The sequence below is a fragment of the Macrotis lagotis genome, chromosome X (assembly GCF_037893015.1).
Source record: "Macrotis lagotis isolate mMagLag1 chromosome X, bilby.v1.9.chrom.fasta, whole genome shotgun sequence".
NCBI classification, from domain to species: domain Eukaryota; kingdom Metazoa; phylum Chordata; class Mammalia; order Peramelemorphia; family Peramelidae; genus Macrotis; species Macrotis lagotis.
In genome coordinates this window covers 53,962,944-53,983,134 of record NC_133666.1, presented here as the reverse complement: position 1 = coordinate 53,983,134, position 20,191 = coordinate 53,962,944, and the positions used below count along the sequence as shown (strand labels likewise).

Here is a 20,191-nt window from a genome sequence, read left to right as displayed (position 1 = left end):
CTTGCCTTTTTGCTACATTGTGTCATGCTGCCCACTTGTTTTATCCAGTAAACACTACTCAGGCTGTTTAGGATTTTAGTACAAAGAATTTGGGATTGGGCTGCTTCCCCTGAATTTTAGGTCTGCATATGGATGATGAGACTTGAGATAACTTATTAAAGTATGACTGTTAAATGGGAAATTAATGATGAGAAGAAATTTCCCAATTTGAGATTAATCAGAAAATATGTCCCCTTCTACAAGTTGAACATGGCCTCATTTTTGCAGAAGGAAAAAAAAAATGAGAACAGATTTAAAAAAATTTGAATAACAAAGAATAATTTCTATAATTTACCTCTGGACCATTTCTTGGTTTTTTCTTTCAAGGAAGTGTAGTGGAATGACTATTAGAAAAAGAGAAAATGTGAATTAATAACAGTTCATGCTTCATGCAATAGTAATCATACTTATTAAACACTCATATTGTATATGTTTATAACCATGGTTTTGTTCGTCACTGTCATTTCAAGAAACAGAAAAAAGGAATTTGAGTGGAAGTGGATTTTAAAGAATTATTCAAAGAACAAGCTAATTGTATATAGAAAGAAAGAATCTGGACTATTGGCTTACATCAGATACATGAAGGCCTGAAGGTTGCATTTTCCTGATAATGAACTAATAGCTGTATCTAGAAAGTGCTGCCTAAGAGATTTAGGCAGAAGCTTTTCAACAAAGCCCAAATACTTTTGTGAATGTATCTTCAAATCTAAGTTGGGATACTAAAGTAAAAAAAAAGCAAAGACCCTTCTAGGTTCTTTCCAGTCCATTTGTTTTTCTTATGTTTACCTCTTCTCATTGCCCTATTGTGTTTCTCCAATCAATGTTATTGATAACAAAATAATGCAATTTAACAATTAATTGAATAGCACTTTATATAAAGGTCTTATTTTTTTTAAGCCATTCTCTTTTATTCTCTCATTTATCTTCAACATGGCCCTGAGTAGAAGACAGGATGAAGATTATTATTTCCTTTTCACAGATGAGAAAACTGAGACCCAAGTTCCCATAATTATTGGCAGGAGATGGAAGACTAGATATCCCCCCCCCCAATCTTCATGACCTCTCAAACTTCCCAAAATAAGAATTATACACAAGAGGTAAAGCAATTGAAACTATCTCCAGTCCGAGACACCATGAGCTCTAAAGAGAAACCATGGAGAGGAATAGAATAATGCATTTTGAAGTGCAAAGGAGTTCAAAAATGCAACCCAAGGTGACATATTCTGCAAACCTGAGCATAATCATTAGTGAAAAATATGTGTATTCATTAAAAAAGGCATTTGAAGTATTCCTATAAAAACCAGACAGTATAGATTATTTGCTTTGCCTACAGAAATATAAGAAAGGTAAACAAAACTAACAACCCTGAAAGATAGGGGTGATTCCTTTCCTTCCCATCTTCTCCAGCAGATCGATCCCCTCCCTGAACCCTACTCTCTTATTTATCTTCAATCTCTTTCTGTCTAATGGCTCCTTCCCTACTATTTACAAACATATCCATGTCTCCCCCATATCCTCAAAAAACTCTCATTGATCCCTCCTTCCACCTATCGTCCTATTTCTCTTCTGTTTTTTTTTTTTGTGGCTAAAACCTTTGAGAACACAATCTACAATTGAGAACTTCTATTCCTTTCCTTTCACCTATGCCTCTAAACTCTGCCTTCCAACTTCATCATTGAAATGAAATTGTATTTTCCAAAGTTACCAGTAATCTCTTAATTGGTCTTTTCTTGGTTCTCAACCTTCTTGACTTCCCTGAAGTCTTTGACGCTGTTGATCACCCTCTTCTCTTTGATATTCTTTTCTCTCTGGGCTTTCATGACAATATTCTTTCCTGGTTCTTCTGCTACCTGTCTGAACATTTCTCAGAATCCTTTGCTGATTCATCATCCAGGTCATACCTGTTAACCATAGGTATCTACAGGGTACTGTCCTGGGCCATCTTCTCTCTATATACTATTTCATTTGACGATCTCAGCAGTTCACATGGATTCAATTATATCTCTTTGCAATGATTTTCATATCTACTTAGCTGACTCCAACTTCTCTACTGACCTCTAATCTCACATCTCCAACTTCCTATTAGATATCTTGAAATGGCTCTCTTGTTCACATCTTAAACTCAAGATGACCAATACTTAACTCACTACCTTTGCTCCCAAACCTTTCCTCATCCAAACTTGCTTATCGCTATTTAGGGAACCACCTTCCTCCCAATCAGGCTCACAACCTTGGTGCCATCCTTGTCTCCTTATTCCTCAAACTCATATCCAACCCCTTGCCAAGGTCTATTCATTTTACACTTGCAATACCTCTCCTATGCATCTCCTTGTCTCTTCTGATATTGCCACCACCCTGGAAAAGACCTCCATTACCTCATGCCTAGATTATTGCACTAGTCTACTGACTGATCTCCCTGTCTCAAGTTTCTACTTATTCTAGTCCAGCCTCTACTTAGCTGTCAAATTGATCTTCCTAAAACCCTTGATTACTGGGGGGGGGGGTTACACCTTACTCCCTTCCACATATTCTGGGATCCAATGTCTCTGGCTTCCTTGCTGTTCATCTCTATTTCATGGGTTCCTTCTAGTTTTCTTTAGATCTTAGCTAAAATTTTACCTTTTCTAAGATGCCTTTCCTTATCCCCCTTAATTTTTATGTCTTTTCTTTATTGCTTATCTCCAATTTATCCTGAATAGATCTTGTTTGTTTATAGCTATTTATACCTTGTCCTCACCATTAGACTGGGAGCTCCTTGAGGGGCAGGGATTTTCTTTTGTGTTTCTTATATCCCCAGTGCTTAGCACAGTATCTGGTGCTTTGTAGGAACTTAGTAACAAGAAATGAACCATTAAGGGTTTTCTTTCTAAAAGCCCACAAAGAGAAATGGCTAAAAGTGTAATTTTGAATGGAAAAACTGATGGAGGGAATAGGCCAGAAATAGCATCGACTAAACTTCAGCACATTTCACCTACAGGTGAATCATCATTTTTTTTCTTGAACTAAAGTGCAGAAGAAAGATCAAGAGGAATATGTGATATACTCAACTCAAGGCAATGGTAAATCATAAAGGAAAAATAGCTCTTCTAATCTCTCAAAGGAGGGAGCTAGAGTTTAGAGGAGAAAGGGTGGTGTGATTGAATTAAGGGGAAAGAAAAAGGGAAATCTCAATTTGGTGGTGGTGGGCATCCCACGAAAGAAAACTCCCACAGAAGAAGGAAGCTATTTTATAATGGGAGATTGGAATCTTACAATGAATATAATCTGTAGGGATATGCTGCTTAGAAAGATCACAGCCTCTGAGAGAGTTGGGTCTCCATGGATAGCATCCTTCCTCAGAAGAAGGGGAATCGTTGATCTCGGGGATAATGATATCCAGAAAGGTGAGAAAGGAAATATCACGGGAAATGGGAAAATGACTATGGGGAAGACAGGGACTTGTAATAGGCTACACAACTAGGGACATAGACAAATTTCTCCCATGGGACACTACTTCTATCTTCTCTCTCTCCTTCAGGAATCTCTATTTCTAAAAGTAAGACACAAGTGGAGAAGGGGAAGGGGACAAGATCTCCACAGCAATCATACAGAAACTCAAAAGAAGTCTCTTAGACTTTAAAATTTTAAATCCATATAGATAAAAGAAGAAAAGAATCAGCAAATCTAGAATAGACAGAAAAGGACCAATGAAGAGAATGAAGGAAAGAAACAGCCTACTTGCAGTTTCTGAAAGACAATACTCTTTCTCTCTGGGCTTGATAAGATTGGAGCTGAGTCTTGGAGAAAGCAAGCAGAATCTAAGAAACAGAGCTGAGGAGGCAGAACATTTCAGGCACATTTGACAGCCACTGCAAAGACACAAAGTCTTTCTTTGTATTCATAGTAAGCATTAATAATACTTGTTGACTGAGTGACTGACTTTCTTTTCAAGCCCCACCTTCATTCATGATTCAGGAAAGTATATGACATATCCTGGCTAATTTTTTTCAAGGCAATGGAGTTAGGTGACTTGTCCAAGGTCATACAGCCAGGTAATTATTAAGTGTGTGAGGCTGAATTTGAACTCAGGTCCTCCCGACTCCAGTGCTGATATCCTATCTATTGAACCTCCTAGCTGCCCCCAATATTCTGGCTAATTTTTCCCATCTATAATCTCACTAGAAAAGCAATGAATTAGCTATGTTACTTCTTGACCTGGTTTCCTTGAATAATTAGGAGTCAGTATATATTGGTATACTTAGCTTTGTTTCCAGAAAATGGGAAATTATTCCAAGTCCATACTTAAAATAGAAATAGAAGCCACAAACACTTTTCTTATAAATATTTCATTGGTGATACCTCAAGAACCTTTGAAGAAATGATTGAAATCTCTATTATTCCTTTCATATCCAAAGTATTGAAGCCTAAGAACTGGTTGCTTTATGGCAAATGTTTGCTAATGGGTTAATCTACCATTTTCTGTTTACGGTTAGGGCGCCTGGTCTTGAATCAATCAGGATCTACTCAGGGAACAGAAGCCCATTCTAATATTATCCTCAAACAGTTAAGAAGCTAAATCTGCTGCTAAAACATATGTGTATATATTTATATACAAGCATACACATATCATACTCCAAAGTAAAAAGGAAATGATTTTTGGATTATCTGACTCATGTTCCCTTTTCTTCACTAACATGGATAACAAAATGTGACTATGCAGTCAAGCCAGCTGTTCAGAGACATTCTGATGGGAAAATTTTGTTTCAGGCCAATAATGGAAAATACTGAAAAGAGAAGGCTTTCTTTGATTAAACATTCTTTTAGCTTGCCCTGAAATTTGAGACCAAAAGGCTGGGAAAGCTAGTTCACTTTTTTGTTGTTCACTTATTTCAGTTGTGTCTGACTCTCTGTGTCCCCATTTTGAGTTATTTTGGCAAAGATACTGGAACAGCTGTTTGTCATTCCCTTCTCCAGCTCATTTCACAGATGAGGAAACTGAGGCAAACATGGGGAAGTGACTTGCCCAGGGTCACACAGCTGTTACATATCTGAGGCTAGATTTGAACTCAGGTCTTCCTTACTCCAGTAGCAGCACTCTATCTACTTTGTCACCTAACTGCTGTAGGCTAAGGAAACTTTATGAAGGAAGAGACAAAATAACCAAAATGGCATTAGTGTAATTGAGGACAGAGCACATATGTAGGAAATCCCAGAGGGTGGTACTACTGTCAACATCTGGCTAAGATACAGATTCAAACCTTGAGAACTTTAAGTAGGTATATAAAAGCAATGAGAAATAGAAAGCAAAATGGGGGAAAGGCCTAGTCTTCCCCTAGAGTCTCTTATTCTTTTGGTTGTATCTCCCATGATGAGAAATAATGGATTGGTCATTGCAATATATAGAAAGGAAATGAATAGATCCTTCATTATTTAATGATGAAATTGCCAGGGAAATGGTAGTAGGGAAGAGACTTGGAAAGCACCAGGACTTTATGAATGTGGAGGCTGATTTCTGATTGAACATGAGGAAGACAAGACATGGATACTGTTTCACAGTCATTTACAGTGAAAGCATAGATGAGCACACAAAAGACCAAGAAACATTGAACTGGTAAAGAGCAAAAGACAAGAGCAATACTGAATCATATTTCAACTCCTTTCCAAATGTAGAGACAGCTGTGGTGTAGTGGCTAGAGAAGTGGCCCTAGAGTCAGCAAGACCTGGGGTCAAGACCCATACTGTTTATGTGACTCTGGGCAAAACCTTTAACTTCTCAGAGCAGCTCTCTTAAGACTCTTCATTGCAAAGAAGGTGCCAATTTGTATTAGTAGGGAGAGTTTGCTCAGCTATGAGTTTGTACTACAAATGAAATCCCAATTTTAGTCTCTATTCACAGCCCTTCACATATGGAGGTAGGGAAGGTCAGCGGCCATCCTTACAACTTCTTTTTACTTAAAGAGATGGTCCAGATATAGGAGATAGACCTTTTGAAGCCTTGTTTTAGACTTTAAAATGTATTTTTCCTTGAAATGTGGAACTGTGCCTAGTGATTTCAGTTGACTTGAGCACTCTTTTAATGTCATTGGGGGTTCGATTGCAACAAGAGAGGGTTAACTTCACTCTGCCATCCAGGCTGCCCCTCTTGCCAACTGTACCATTGCTCAGAAAAGGAAATAGCTGAAATACAATGGATAGAGCAGTACAAATTCATCCTCCCTTCTGAAAATCCAATTTAAAGCATATGCCTAATTGATGGTAGGTGGATAGCATAATTTTACATATATATGTGTGCAAGGACGCATGGATGCATTCATGTATGTATCAGGTGGTACCTTGAATGTTATCCTTAGACTCTATGCCTATACTTGCTTGAGTTGTTAGGGTAATAACTACTTGAAGATACTTTAATGTTTTTTGAACTATACTTAGAAAAGGGGAAAAGTAAATATTGCAAAAGGATTTTTACTTTCATGCTTGACTTTCTGTTCATCTTTCTCATTGCTCAGACTTCTTGCAAAAGTTCTGCAAACTCTACTTTGCTCCCTATCTCTCATCCAGAATCTTTCTGCTTTTGCTCTGTACTAAATATCTCTTGAATTTCTTCCTACCATTCTTTTTCTACACCCATACTTGGAATGGTTCTTCTCCCCTTTGGCATCCTCCAAAATATCTCATCTCCCTTAGATATACATCTCTTGAGGGCCACTTTCTAACTAGAATGAGCTGCAATACTGTTATATGAGAAGTGCTCTTAAAATGTTTCTAAGAACACAGACTATTTCTACTTAAGTGCATAGAGACCATATACTGTTTTGATGGTCTATGAGCTGTCACTATTTTTATGAAAACAAACTTAACAGATGGGATTTGGCTCAGACAATTCTATTAGAAGCCAAGAGTAAAAATAAATTAATCAAATCTGTGATTATGGATAGGGTAATTAGACAAGTCACAGAGGACAGAATGAGGCACTTTAAAATTATATATAAATATATAGTATATAAAATTATATGTGTGTATATATGTGTCTTCATACATACACACACACACAAATACACATACACTATTCACTTACCTCTATACTAAATACTAGTATTGACTTTGAGGTTCAATTGTAGAAAAAGAAAAAGAAAAATCACACAAGGGATAAAGGAAGTGGCACCAGTCATAAGTCCTAGGGCTCTGTAGTCATATTTAAAGATACCAACAGCCACAAAAGCCACTTCAGCCTTTTCCTCCAAAAAACTGGAAATTTGCACAATCAAATATTATTTTTATTCCAGTAAAAGGAAATAAAATGTTGATAAAGAAAAAGATGACATTCTGTGACTTCTTTTCATTTGCTCAAATTTAGTGAATTCGAGCAGAAAGCACCAAAAAGTGATGCATGTCTAGAGGTAATCACACTATTTTGGGAACAAGAAGATTTTAGATATGACCACAAAGAATATTAATGTAATTAAGCTGACACTAAATTTTGGAGCTTTCAATTTGTTCAGTGAATGAGAAGGCAGAAATGGAAAGTCTCGACAGTTTATCCAGACCATCCTCCAGACAACCAGGGAAGAATATTACTTCTCGGAGAATTCATTTTCAATATAATTATATTAAACAATTTCCCCCACCCACATGCTAATAATTGGGTGTCTATCACTTTTGGAGACTTTTCAGATATTATAGGTCTGTATTTTTCTATTCCTAACTCCATCCCTTTATATAACAATCCTATTTTCTATATCTAATTTATGGGTCATGACTGCAATCTGCCTTGCCTTTGTTGGTTGACCTATTGAGGCCTTGGAGATATAGAAAAATATGTATTATTAGATGCATTATTTTCACTTTTATACTAGCAATAGGAAAAGATATCATAATGTCTAAGGCTAGACGGGTCCTTAGCTATGATTGCAGCCAAATAGTCATTTTACAGAAGAGGGAACTGACTTTGAGAGAAAGGAAGTGATTTCCTTGAGATCAAAGAGGGAATAAGTCTGGATTTGAACTCAGATTCTCTGACTCTGAATTACTTACTTCCTCTGCCCTCCCTTCACCATGTGGTTTATTATTTGAATTTTATCAAATTAAATGAAGTTTCAAACTCCATGTTTTTCTAGAAGACAGGTTTGATTATATGAGATGTTGCTGTAGAACAATTCATAAGTGATATCTGTAAACAAGATGGAACTTCACCAAACTCACAAAGACAAACTATATCTAAATGAGTCCAGAGCAACTTGCTGACCAACAAACAGAATTTGTTCTTTTCCTATGCACCACATAGACATAGTAATAGTTTGAGAGTATGTCATTTGAACCAGGAGGTAAACTTTAGGTACACCAATATAAAAAGTTCGTCTCTTTGGAATATAGGATTCTTTTTCTTTTTTTGACAATAAACACATGGGGATCTCCTGTGAATATTGCATCCATTCATGTAATTAAAACATAGAATTTGTTTTAAAATATTTTTTCTGGAAGGATGCCAGAGAGGATTAATGTACACATAAAAAAAGTAAAATGAAAACCAAACCATTAGCTATTTATAAAACACCGCTTTATGAGATTTAATTAAAACATGATTTCATTTGTTTGGTAGGTTGAGTCTGCTTTTCTCTTTATTTTACAAAGGGAAGCGTTGCGATTTAAAGGGCAATTTCTATATATACAGTGTAATTCTGAAAAGTCAGACTCAAGGAAAATGTCTAACCTTCAAATGTTTAACCTTTAAAAGATTATTAGAATCTGAAATTTCTGAAATTTCTCCCTGCCCCCCATAATTTTGACTACGAATTGGAAAGGAAATGACTCCAAGTGACTCCACTTGAGTATCTGAAGACCACAAGACTTGAGAAGATGAAAAATATCAAAGGATTCATAACTGGAAGGGCCAAAATGAAATAGAAGACAAAACAGACAAATCAGGGCCGGTGCTCTATCTACTACACCACCTAGCTGCCCTGACATGGTATGATATTAATGGGGGGGTAGAAGCTGGAAAGCATCTAGGAGATTTCAGGGCTTGATCTGGGCTCTGTTCCTCCCCATTACGTGGGCAAGTCATTTAACCACTATGTACTCCAGGATATTTATTAATAAAATAGATGGCAGCAACAGTAGACTGGCCTAGCTCTCATTTGAAATGGTCCTAGGGGAGTTGGTGATTGTTGAATTAACTATTATTCTTAGCCTTATTTCCCATGGGTTTTTCTTTCTCCTGATGAATCCCTTCCCCTTTTCCCAACCCAACACCTTACTGCTTTTACTAGTTTGTCTAACTTCTCTAATCTTCCCCCCCCCCCCTTCATTTCATCCCTCATTTGAACCTATTGCTTTCAGGAGCTCATCTCTTTCTTTTGCAGTGTGAGCTGACTACAATGTCTTTCCCTTCTGTTCTTCAAAAACATTACTCCATTCCTCTTATAACTTTTTAAGAGTTGCATTAAATCTGAAAGGCTTTGCCTTCTGTCCTCATCACCCTGGGTGAGGATGAAAGGAAAATAAAACCACTGTTACCAACAGGTATAGTCAAGTAAAACAAATTTCCACATTGGTCAGATGAAAAAAAGTCTCATTCTGCACTAAGTCCTACCCTGAGGTGAGTAGCATGCTTCATCAAGAGCCCTCTGGATTGGGATCAGAATTCCTAATTCTTTCAGAGTTGTTCGTCTTTACTTGATTGTTGTCATTGCATAAATTGGTCTTTGAGTTCTGTTTACTCTGTATCAGTTCATATAAGTCTTCCCAGGTTTCTCTGAAACTATCTCCTTAATCATATCTTAAAGCATAATAGTATTCCATCACATTTATCTATCATGATTTGTTCAGACATTCTTCAGGTTACGAGCCAGTTTCTAACCCTGGAGGAAAGATCTTAAAGGAGTATATGGTCACGGATTTCAAGCTAGAAAGGAGGCCACATAGTTCAATCATTTTAATTTTCAGATGAAGAAGTTGAAGCTTAGAGAAATTAAATGATTTGATAAGGTTTTGTAGGTAAGGGACAGCTAGATGGGATAGTATATAGAGCATTTATCTGAGTTCAAATCTGACCTCAGACACTAGCTGCCTGTTTATGTCAATTTCCTCATCTGTTAAATGAGCTGGAGAAGGAAATGGCAAACTATTCTAGTATCTTTGCCAAGAAAAACCCCAAATGGGGTCACGGAGAATTGGACATGACTGAAACCACTCAATAACAACAAAAACAACTGGAAGGGACCCTAAAGGTCATTTCTAACAGTTAATGTTAGAATAAAGATTGGGGCCCTGTATTCCCGAATCCCACTGTGGCATGCTGTCTTTGCCCATCAGTTCCAGATGGAATAGATAGAGGGCTGTCCCTAACCATATTGAACTGGATTAGTTCAGGTTAATGGCAAACTCTGTCACTCAACAGGAGGCTTGGCCATCAGTAGCTGTCCTAAACTGAGATTGTGGGAAGGTAGTTGTTATATAGCAAAAGAGGAGGACATAGGAGACTGCATTTCTATGTGTTTCTATGTGTGATACTTTGTAGATATACATGCTCATAGACTCTTATTTCTTCCAAACTGGGTAAAGGAATCTCAGGAAAAAAAGAAAAATAATTGGGTCATTTGAAAATATATTAATAAAATCTCTCAATTTATGTCTTCAAAAGACTCTAGAAAGAAGTTCCTCTTGTGAAGGAAAGATTAAATTGAACCCATCTTTTTCCTGCCTATTTTTTCCCATGTATCTCCTACTTTTTTGGTAGAGGACATTTACAAGTATAATCACAAGTAGTATTTTTGCTGGCTTTGAGGAAAATCTAAAGATTATCATCACTAATATCACATTTTAGCTACAATATTTATGACCATGCTATCTTAGGTTCAGCAGATTTCTTATGCACTAATAAAGTTTTGCAAGGAGATGTCCCAAGTGACATAGAGAGAATCTGATCAGTTTGCAGGCTAATTACCTACAGCATCCAAGATTAAGGCAGCTTTTTGAAAAGCCAATTTGACAACTGACAAAATTCAGCTTGGTGCTATCTTTCCACAAAAGATACTCTGGATTCCTATTAGTGGAACAAAACCCCAACAATCATGGTATCTTACTTTAAGAACTATCTGTTGATGTGAAATGTAAAATGTGTGCTGTGACTCTATATGATTTTAAGATGGTATAGTGGTGAGAGGAAGAAGGAACAATTTAAAAAAATGTTTATGTAGCTTATTAATTAGTGGGAGTTCCCACTTAGCTAAAGAAATAACTTTAAGGCTTTCCAAAATACCTGCCACTATCTTGAAAGACTGTCAGATAAGTGACACATGTCAACTACTTAGCACAAAGAATAATGGTAAAATAATAGGAGGGTCAATTACTGAAATCACAGAATGCTGTAAAACTGAACACTCATTCCCCCGAGAAGAGTGTAATTCTATTCCCTTTTAGTGTTCCACAGTGAATGACTTCCGCCTCCCACTGAAAAGAAACAAGCTGCAGTACTTGGAAAAAATTGATACTTGACTCTACCTACAAATGTTAAAATGCTAAATGAGTTTTAATAGACTCACAGAACAAAAGAACTAAAATCTCAGAGATCATTTAGCCAGATCTTCTCATTTTTATAGAGGAGGAAACAAGCTCAGAGCAGGGAAGCACTTCCTTTTGGTAATCTTCTTCCTCATTAAGCATCCATATCTTCTGGCAGGGATGTTGTCTCTGACCCCAGTAAAGACATTCTGTTTCTCTCTTCATATTAAAAGTCTTTTCAACTAATGATCCCATTAGGAAAAAACAAAACAACAAAAATTTGTGAAAAATTTTCATACTAAAGGTTTAATGACTGCCAAGAACTACCAAGCTACTTATTTTCCCATTGGAATACTTCCACAGATTACAGAGCCAATGAGTCAGTGAAGAAGTCAGAAGAAGAACTAACTGTGACCACATGACTTCACTTCTTTTGCCCAACAGAGATAAGAATATGGCTCACATCAAGCTCACATGAAAAAGAAAGGGTCATCTGTAAAATGTTCTCTTTCTCTCAATATAAATATTGTTGTTGCTATCATCCTATCTTTGCCACTTTCGTTTTCACCTTTCCCTTCCACCAGGGCTATCCTTGAATAGTTAAATAGCTTTACCTAACAGGATTGGAGGAGCCTAGAATGGAATTGTCCATGATAATGGACTCTACTGGTCTGTAACTAATGCCTGTAATAATTGTTTCCTTCTTTAGAACTTTATTTCCTTTGTTTAAATGATGACTCTTTATTAGATGCACGAGAACAGGAACTCTTGTCCCCATTGAGGGAAGCCCATAGTCTGAATTGTTGGAATTCTCCCTCTGTTTCTCATTTCAATATAACCCAGAGATGATTTCTAGAGGAGATGTTTTAACATGGGTTCCATATCTATGGAGAAATCTCTCACAGTCCATGAACTTGGATGGGAAAAATTATGTCAATTTTTACTAACATAGAACTAAAATCTAGCATTTTGTTCAATTATGAATGAAAGTAACTGAGCAAGGGGCCATGAGTTATATCTGCTTGTCAAAGGGCTCCATGACACAAAAATAGTTAGAAAGCTCTGCTCTATGGAGTCTTTCTTCTTTCCTATCTGTCTTGCTAGCTGCTTACAGTCTGGGTGCCAGGGCCAGAGATGCCACAAAAGCTACCAGCATTATTTGCCTATAACACTAATAGAAAACCCAAACATTCCACATGCCTTTTCACCCTCTCTTACTCTCATCTATTGGTGGCATATTTAGAGAGTTTACAATTTAATCAGGTTTAAGAAAAATGAAAAGTCACCTCACTTTAGATGTAATAAGGCAAAATTTTGTGAAGACCTCTAGCAAGACTTCAAGTCTTGCATTCATATATTTTCATGCATTTGAGTAAAGTGAATTTGCAAACAATATTTTCAGCTTGTAATTCAATTGCTGATTTCTGAAATGATGTCTCTAAGCATTCAATGAGGTCATTCTTCCCTAGGCTTTTTGATCTAGAATATACCAGAACTCTCAATTGTAGGCATGAATAAATGAATAGGTTGACTTGACTGCAGTTTATAGATTGCCCAAAACATCCTTAAATGATTGATTCTAAAGCAAATATTTTTCTATAATGGTTCACATTTTTAAAAAAGATCATGGATAGATTTTAAGTAATTATACTCCAATTAAGAAGACAAAATTGGATGTTTTGGCATTTTTTTGTTCACCTTAAGTAGATCAAAAATCATTTTTAAATTTACTATTTATGAAGTTTCTTGCCTTGAAACATTGAAAACAGAAAAAAATTGAGCCAGATGCAGCATAATAGTTGATCCCAAAGTGAGATATGTTCATGGGAAACTGGTGCAATGGAGGAAGAATGAGAGGAAGTTGAAACCCATAAGCATGACGTCATTCAGGGGAAAATGATTTCTTAGGCACAGCAGCACCATTCAGCACCACTGTGAGGACCAAAGGGCCACCTGAAGGTTCCCCAGTCTTCCCTTTAGGTTGAGGACTCTCTCTGTCTCACTTCTCTGAAAACCTGCTCCCATCAAAGACTCCCATCTGCTAAAGCATTTGGAACTCAGAAGGCTTAGTGGGTGCCTTCTCCTGGAGTATACAAAGTCTTAAACTTAGCAAATTTCTTAATTCTGAAGCCTAGTGGCCTCCTTCGTAGTGCTCATCCTTAATGGCCCTTCTGCATCTTCCAACATTGTCAATCATCCGTATTCCTGAATACTGGCTCCTCTGGGCCATGAGGCTTTCTCATGATGCTCTTCTCTGTCTCACCAATTCTTCATCACGTTGACTGGATAATCATTAATATTCCAGGGTCCTGAGATCTCTTTTCTCTCTATCCCATCAGTTCTTAGAAGTTCAATCCTCACCTCTAATCAGATGACTCTTAAAACTATCAATAATCCAATAAGTCAGGTGCTGACCTCAGTTCTAGAGATATAAAGACAAAAGGCAACTAACATTTGCCTTTCAGGAACCTCAATCTGTAGTAAGCATGCGTTACCAAAAGGCGAGTATATCTCCTGGTTCTCGTTCTCTCTTGAGTCTAGGGCTGGCATTGTTTTTCTGGTTCAAGGGAGTCACCTATACTGAAGTTGTTTCCTTCTGTAGTTGTCTCTGTCTATTTGTGCATCTTTCTTTGCTCCAGGTTGGATGCATTGTTTTTTATTGATCTCTTCTCTCTTCAATGATATGGTCAGTGGAAGATGGGAGATGTGATGAGGAAGGGAAAGGAGAGAGAACAGTCCTTTCTATCTCTACTTCCCAAGAGTGATTCCTTCTCAGGTTTTTGTTTCAAATTGGAATCTTTGGCTCTGAGCTAGGCCACTCTGGATTGACTCAGCGATGAATTGGTTGCTATTTCATACACAGGTTCAATCACATTGCTTTCTTTCATGATAAATCAGAGATTGATACTTCATAAAGAGATCAATGGTGTAAAACATTATTTACATATTTATGAACTTTATATATATATATATATATACACATATATATGTATGTGTATTGATTTGGGTTAGAGTGGCACTTTACCATTACATATATATAATATATATTATATATATATAATATATATTATATATATAATACATAAAATAAATTCAAGATTATTTGGGCAGGTAAGGAACTAGTAATTGGAAGGTAAGGACTTAGAGATGCCCTCATATACAAGATATCGTTTGGGTTGAGCTTTGAAGGAGACTAGAGACTATGAGAAGTAAAGTTGAGGAGGAAGTGCCTTCTGGGTAGGGATAATAACTTATATACAAAGGCATGGAAATGGGAGATGGAGGGTCATGTGTAAGCTACAGGATGAAAAACTAGTTTTTTTTTTCTTTTTTTGGTTTTTGCAAGGCAATAAGGCAATGGGGTTAAGTGGCTTGCCCAAGGCCACATAGCTAGGTAATTATTAAGTGTCTGAGGCTGGATTTGAACTTGGTTCCTCTGGACTCCAGGGATGATGCTCTATTCACTGTGCCACCTAGGTGCCCTGGATGAAAACTAGTTTGACTTCACTTAACTATAATCTTCTTGAGTTCCAGATCTTATTCATAAAATTATTGTGGGACATCTTTACCTGGTTGTTTGTAGATATCTCAAGGTGTGGGAGCATTTACGAAATTGAATTGAACTAAATTAAGCCAAAGGACTTCACTTCTAAAGCTACAGGGATGTGCAAACTGAGAAGATTTAGGGGAGACAACGGGCCTTTTCATTATTCCAGAAATCCAACTCTAGGGAAAATAGACAAACTTACCTATGTGAAGCTAGGACAAAATGCAATAGTTCAATTGCTTTAAAGAGATTTTGCTTTATCCCTTTTAATCAGAGCCTTTAGATCAACAATTCCATGTCAAGGATTAGCCCAAACTAGGAAATTTTCTTGCAATATTTTGATTTTTTTTGTTCAATTTCTTTTTCATATTTTCTGTAACATGCCCTGGAAGAAGTCTGCCAATTTTTATCAAAGAAAAAAGAAAACTGTTTCCCAGCTTTTCACTATTCCTTAAGAAGGGTCACACTTTCTTAACACTCTTTCTAAAACAACTTGGCTAAATTAGCAGCTACTGGCATTGTGTTGTTTGCTGAACAAGTGGAAAATGGGTAGCAAGTTATACTTCAGATCCATTTCATGAGAAGAAAGTTTGTAGCTTATCCAAAAATGCTAGACAAACCTGACATTGACTTGAAGAAATCTCTGTTGAAAATGTTTATATCAAGTGACATCGTTGATCCTAATCTAAATGCTTAGGAGGGCCTTCTGAGGGGTGGCTTGTTCCCTAATATAAGCCCATTGGGTGACAGGGAATTTTTCGTTAACTGCTGAGAAGCTTTTGCATGGAAGTTGTCTTATACAGCAAGCCATCACGGATTCTAAAAGTGAGTACCCCAGGGCTCTCTTGGTCAATGGCACAGTACAGGATTTCCAACCATAAAGGTCCTTCAGGGAAAATTCACTGCCACCAGCTGCTGAAGGGAATATTTGGTATCTCTAAGCAGTAATACACTGGCTGATCTAAAAATACAAGTAACAAGGAAAACAGACCATCTCGAAAGTAAAAACAATAGCTAACATTTGTACAACACATGAATATCATAAAAGTGCAATGAATTACTGAAACAGAGTAAAAACCAAAAGCAAATGTAGTTAGTACAAGCACAGTCTTCTTAGGTTAAGGACTAGAGTAAGCTAAGAAGAAGTACTGGAAAGATTTCAAAGAAATACTTTTGGATAAAAGATATCCTGGGATTTGCATGAACTGATGCTGAGCAAGATGAGCAGAACCAGAACAACACTGCATGCCCTAACAGCAACATGGGGGTGATGATCAACCTTGATGGACTGACTCATTCCATCAATGCAACAGTCAGGGACAATTTCAGGCTGTCTGTGATGGAGAATACCATCTGTATCCAGAGAAAGAACTGTAGAGTTTAAACAAAGACCAAAGACTATTACCTTTAATTTAAATTTAAAAAGGTATCTTATAATGTAATTTTGCTATCTGTTATATATTTTTTCCTTAAGGATATGATTTCTCTCTCAATATAATCAATTTTGATCAATGTATAACATGGAAACAATGTAAAGACTATCAGACTGCCTTCTGTGGGGGGGTGGGGTGGGGAGAGGGAAGTGAGATTGGGGGAAAATTATAAAATTCAAAAAAATCATAAAAATTTTAAAAATTAATAAAAACAATTTGGAACTATATCTCAAAATAAAAAACAAAACAAAACAAACAAAAAAGATCTTCTGTGACTCTATTTACTTTTTTCCTGAGAATCCAACAGAGCCATACAAGTAAATGAAAGACAATCCACTTTCTCTTTTTACAAATATATTGCTATCCCTTGTTTTTTTTTTAAAGCAAAGTTCCACATTTCCCACTGCATCCTGCAGTCTACTTCCTCAGAGAGAACTATCCTTTATAATAAAGAATAAAGAGAAAGAAAAAAGTTCAGCAAAATTGACTATAATATTAAAAACTCATATCATTAAACACACAGCTTCACACCTCTTCAAAAAAGTGGAGGATAGTTGTGGAGGGAGATTTTTTCCTTCATAGTTCTTCCTTAGTGTCAAATTTAGTCATCATAATTTTTCAGCATTCATTTTCTTTTTATTTTAATTAATTTTTTATTAAAGATATTATTTGAGTTTTACAATTTCCCCCTATCTCGCTTCCCTCCCTGCTCCCCCCTCCCACAGAAAGCACTCTGTCAGTCTTTATTTTGTTTCCATGTTGTACCTTGATCCAAATTGGGTGTGATGAGAGAGAAATCATATCCTTAAAGAAGAGAAGTCTAAGAGGTGACAAGATCAGACAATAAGATATCTGTTTTTTTCTAAATTAAAGGGAATAGTCCTTGAACTTTGTTCAAACTCCTCAGCTCCTTATCTGGATACAGCTGGCACTCTCCTTTGCAGACAGCCCAAAATTGTTCCTGATTGTTGCACTGATGGAATGAGTGAGTCCATCAAAGTTGAACATCACTCCCATGTTGCTGTTAGGGTGTACAGTGTTTTTCTGGTTCTGCTCATCTCACTCAGCATCAGTTCATGCAAATCCCTCCAGGCTTCCCTGAAATCCTGTCCCTCCTAGTTTCTAATAGAACAATAGTGTTCCATGACATACATATACCACAGTTTGCTAAGCCACTCCCCAATTGAAAGACATTTACTTGATTTCCAATTCTTTGCCACCACAAACAAGGCTGCTATAAATATTTTTGTACAAGTAATGTTTTTACCCCTTTTCATCATCTCCTCAGGGTATAGACCCAGAAGTGGTATTGCTTGGTCAAAGGGTATGCACATCCTTATTGCCCTTTGGGCATAGTTCCAAATAGCTCTCCAGAAGGGTTGGATGAGTTCACAGCTCCACCAACAGCGCCATAGTGTCCCAGATTTCCCACAACCCTTCCAACAATGTTCATTATCCTTCCTGGTCATATTGGCCAATCTGAGAGGTGTGAGGTGGTACCTCAGAGAAGCTTTAATTTTCAGCATTCATTTTCAATTGTTTCATTGTTATTCTTTTTCTTTTCATTTACACTGCGGTAGACATTTTGTATATTGTTTCCCTGGTTCTGCTTAATTCACTTTGCATTAGTTCATAAAAGTCTTTTCATATTTCTCTGTATTCATCATATGCATATTTCTTACAGAATAGTATTTTCTTATATTCATGAGCCACAATTTGTCTAGATCATTCCCAATCTATGGGCATCTAATCTGTTTCCAGTTCTTCACCATTACAAAAAAGTGCTGCTGTAAACATTTGGGGTTATGTTGTCTTTCTTTTTGTCACTGACCTCCTTGGAGTATGTGCCTAGCAATGGAAACTTCTAGTGGAAAGGTATGGATAATGTCTGAACAATTCACACCCCCACCATTAATGTACCAGTGTGTCTGTCTTTTGATAAACTCTCCAACATTTGACACTGTGGGAGTAGAAGGTGGCATGAGATCTTCTGTCTCCTGTGTCAGAAATCAGGGAAAGAGTCCTTCAAAGATAACAGTCTTAGTGCTCAAATTAAAATGGAAGTATACAGAGTGGGCTGATTTAAGGTTCATAGCATGGGGAGCTAAGAAGTTCAGCTTCTTCATTCTACAGATGGGGAAATTGAAATCCCTATAAGCAATGTGACTTCCCCAAGGTCATACAGGTAAGAAATCCCAGCATCTCCAAGGTAGAAGGGACTGCAGAGAAACAAGAATACCTCTCTGTCATACTCAAATAGTCATGGTATAGTCAAAATTAGAACCCTGTTCTTCTGAATATAGACCTGGTGCAAAGGGTACATTTAGTGAAAGAATGCATATGCATTTAAAAAATACATATTAAATGCTAGTTAGAGCTTTTTTCTAAGGGAAATTGGGATTAAGAAGAGTACTTGGGAATTACAGTTTTGGCAGTGAAAATTTGTTTAATACAGCAGGCTAATGAGAATGACTCACATGTTGAGAAACTAAAATACTCTGGCCCTTCATTATAATGCTGTCCTCAGGGCTCACTGCTATGAGGCAATCTTCTAATGGGTTCCTTTTGGTACCTGGTTAATTGAATTCTTCTTAATAGGATTCAAGCTAGACTCACCTATTATTGAATTCCAGAATGAATTTCCAAAGAACCAAGCTGAACTATTCTCTTTCTCTGAGCAAGCTTTGTGTTGTCTATATGTCTAGTTAAAACCCTAAGGCTTTTTTGGAAACATTCCTAGTTTATGCATCTCAGTTCCTCTTGTATAGCATCTCCAGTAAGTCACGGTTAACTTTGGGGGCCAGCTTTCTCTACATTCAGGGTCTTTCTTACTTGTGTTTTGCCTTTACCTATCTCCTCTTCTTCCTTCTCCCTTTTATTTTCAGAGGGTATCTCCTTAAAGGCAAGGCACCTCTAAGAAAATCGTCCTAGAACAATTGCTAGGGGTTGAGATCCAAATTCAGCCACTCGCTCACAACCCTGAAAGTGAGCCAGAGAAGACTTTTCCTTGGGGCACTAATTACAACAATCTTCTAGGATAGGGAGGTCATCTCTGCTCTCCCTCTGCTCCCCCAAAGATCTAGGGAAGGGAGACAGCACATATCTCTTACAAAAACTCCCTCATTCAAGTCTGCCCTGCTTTATTATCTTCAATTATCTTCATACTTATATGTCGAGTGTCTTTACAACCAACATCCTCAAAATCTTCTCCAGGTCAAATATGTCTCAAGACTGGTGACTGATCTTAAGGAGGAAAGTCACTAGTGCTTCATAAGTCATGGCTTCTGAAACATTTTGAGGAAGCCCCGACCTGAAGTTTTAACCCAATAGTTCCTTGCTCCTACGAACAACTCAAACTATGGGCAACACAATATCCAGGGCTTAGAACTCATCCTGTTCTATCTACTCCTCCTGCTCACTTCATGCTCTAGTTATTCTGACATTTTCATAATTTTTATATTACTGTAAATTTGATGTGTCCAAGTTCATGCAAATCACTTCTTCGCAGTACCAGAGGTGAAAGCAAACTAATGAATAAGTTAGGAACTTGACATGATAGGCTCCATCAGGACAGTGTCCTACAAAATCTAGTAAGTTTGAACAGCCAAGAAAAAATGCTCTAAACAGTCCCCAAATGGGGTTATCTTTCTCCATTAAAGGATGAAAGAAAAATATGCTGAGTTGAAGTTTATAT

General features: G+C 37.0%; 1 protein-coding gene across 1 annotated transcript in view; it reads right to left on the bottom strand.

The window, feature by feature from the left end:
* Positions 1-20,191, bottom strand: part of LOC141498669 (connector enhancer of kinase suppressor of ras 2-like) — a 392,492-nt gene that overhangs the window by 66,610 nt on the left and 305,691 nt on the right. Inside the window, exon 15 of the mRNA XM_074201839.1 lies at positions 335-383. Coding sequence (XP_074057940.1) covers positions 335-383 — 49 coding nt within the window. The remainder of the gene's footprint in view (positions 1-334; positions 384-20,191) is intronic.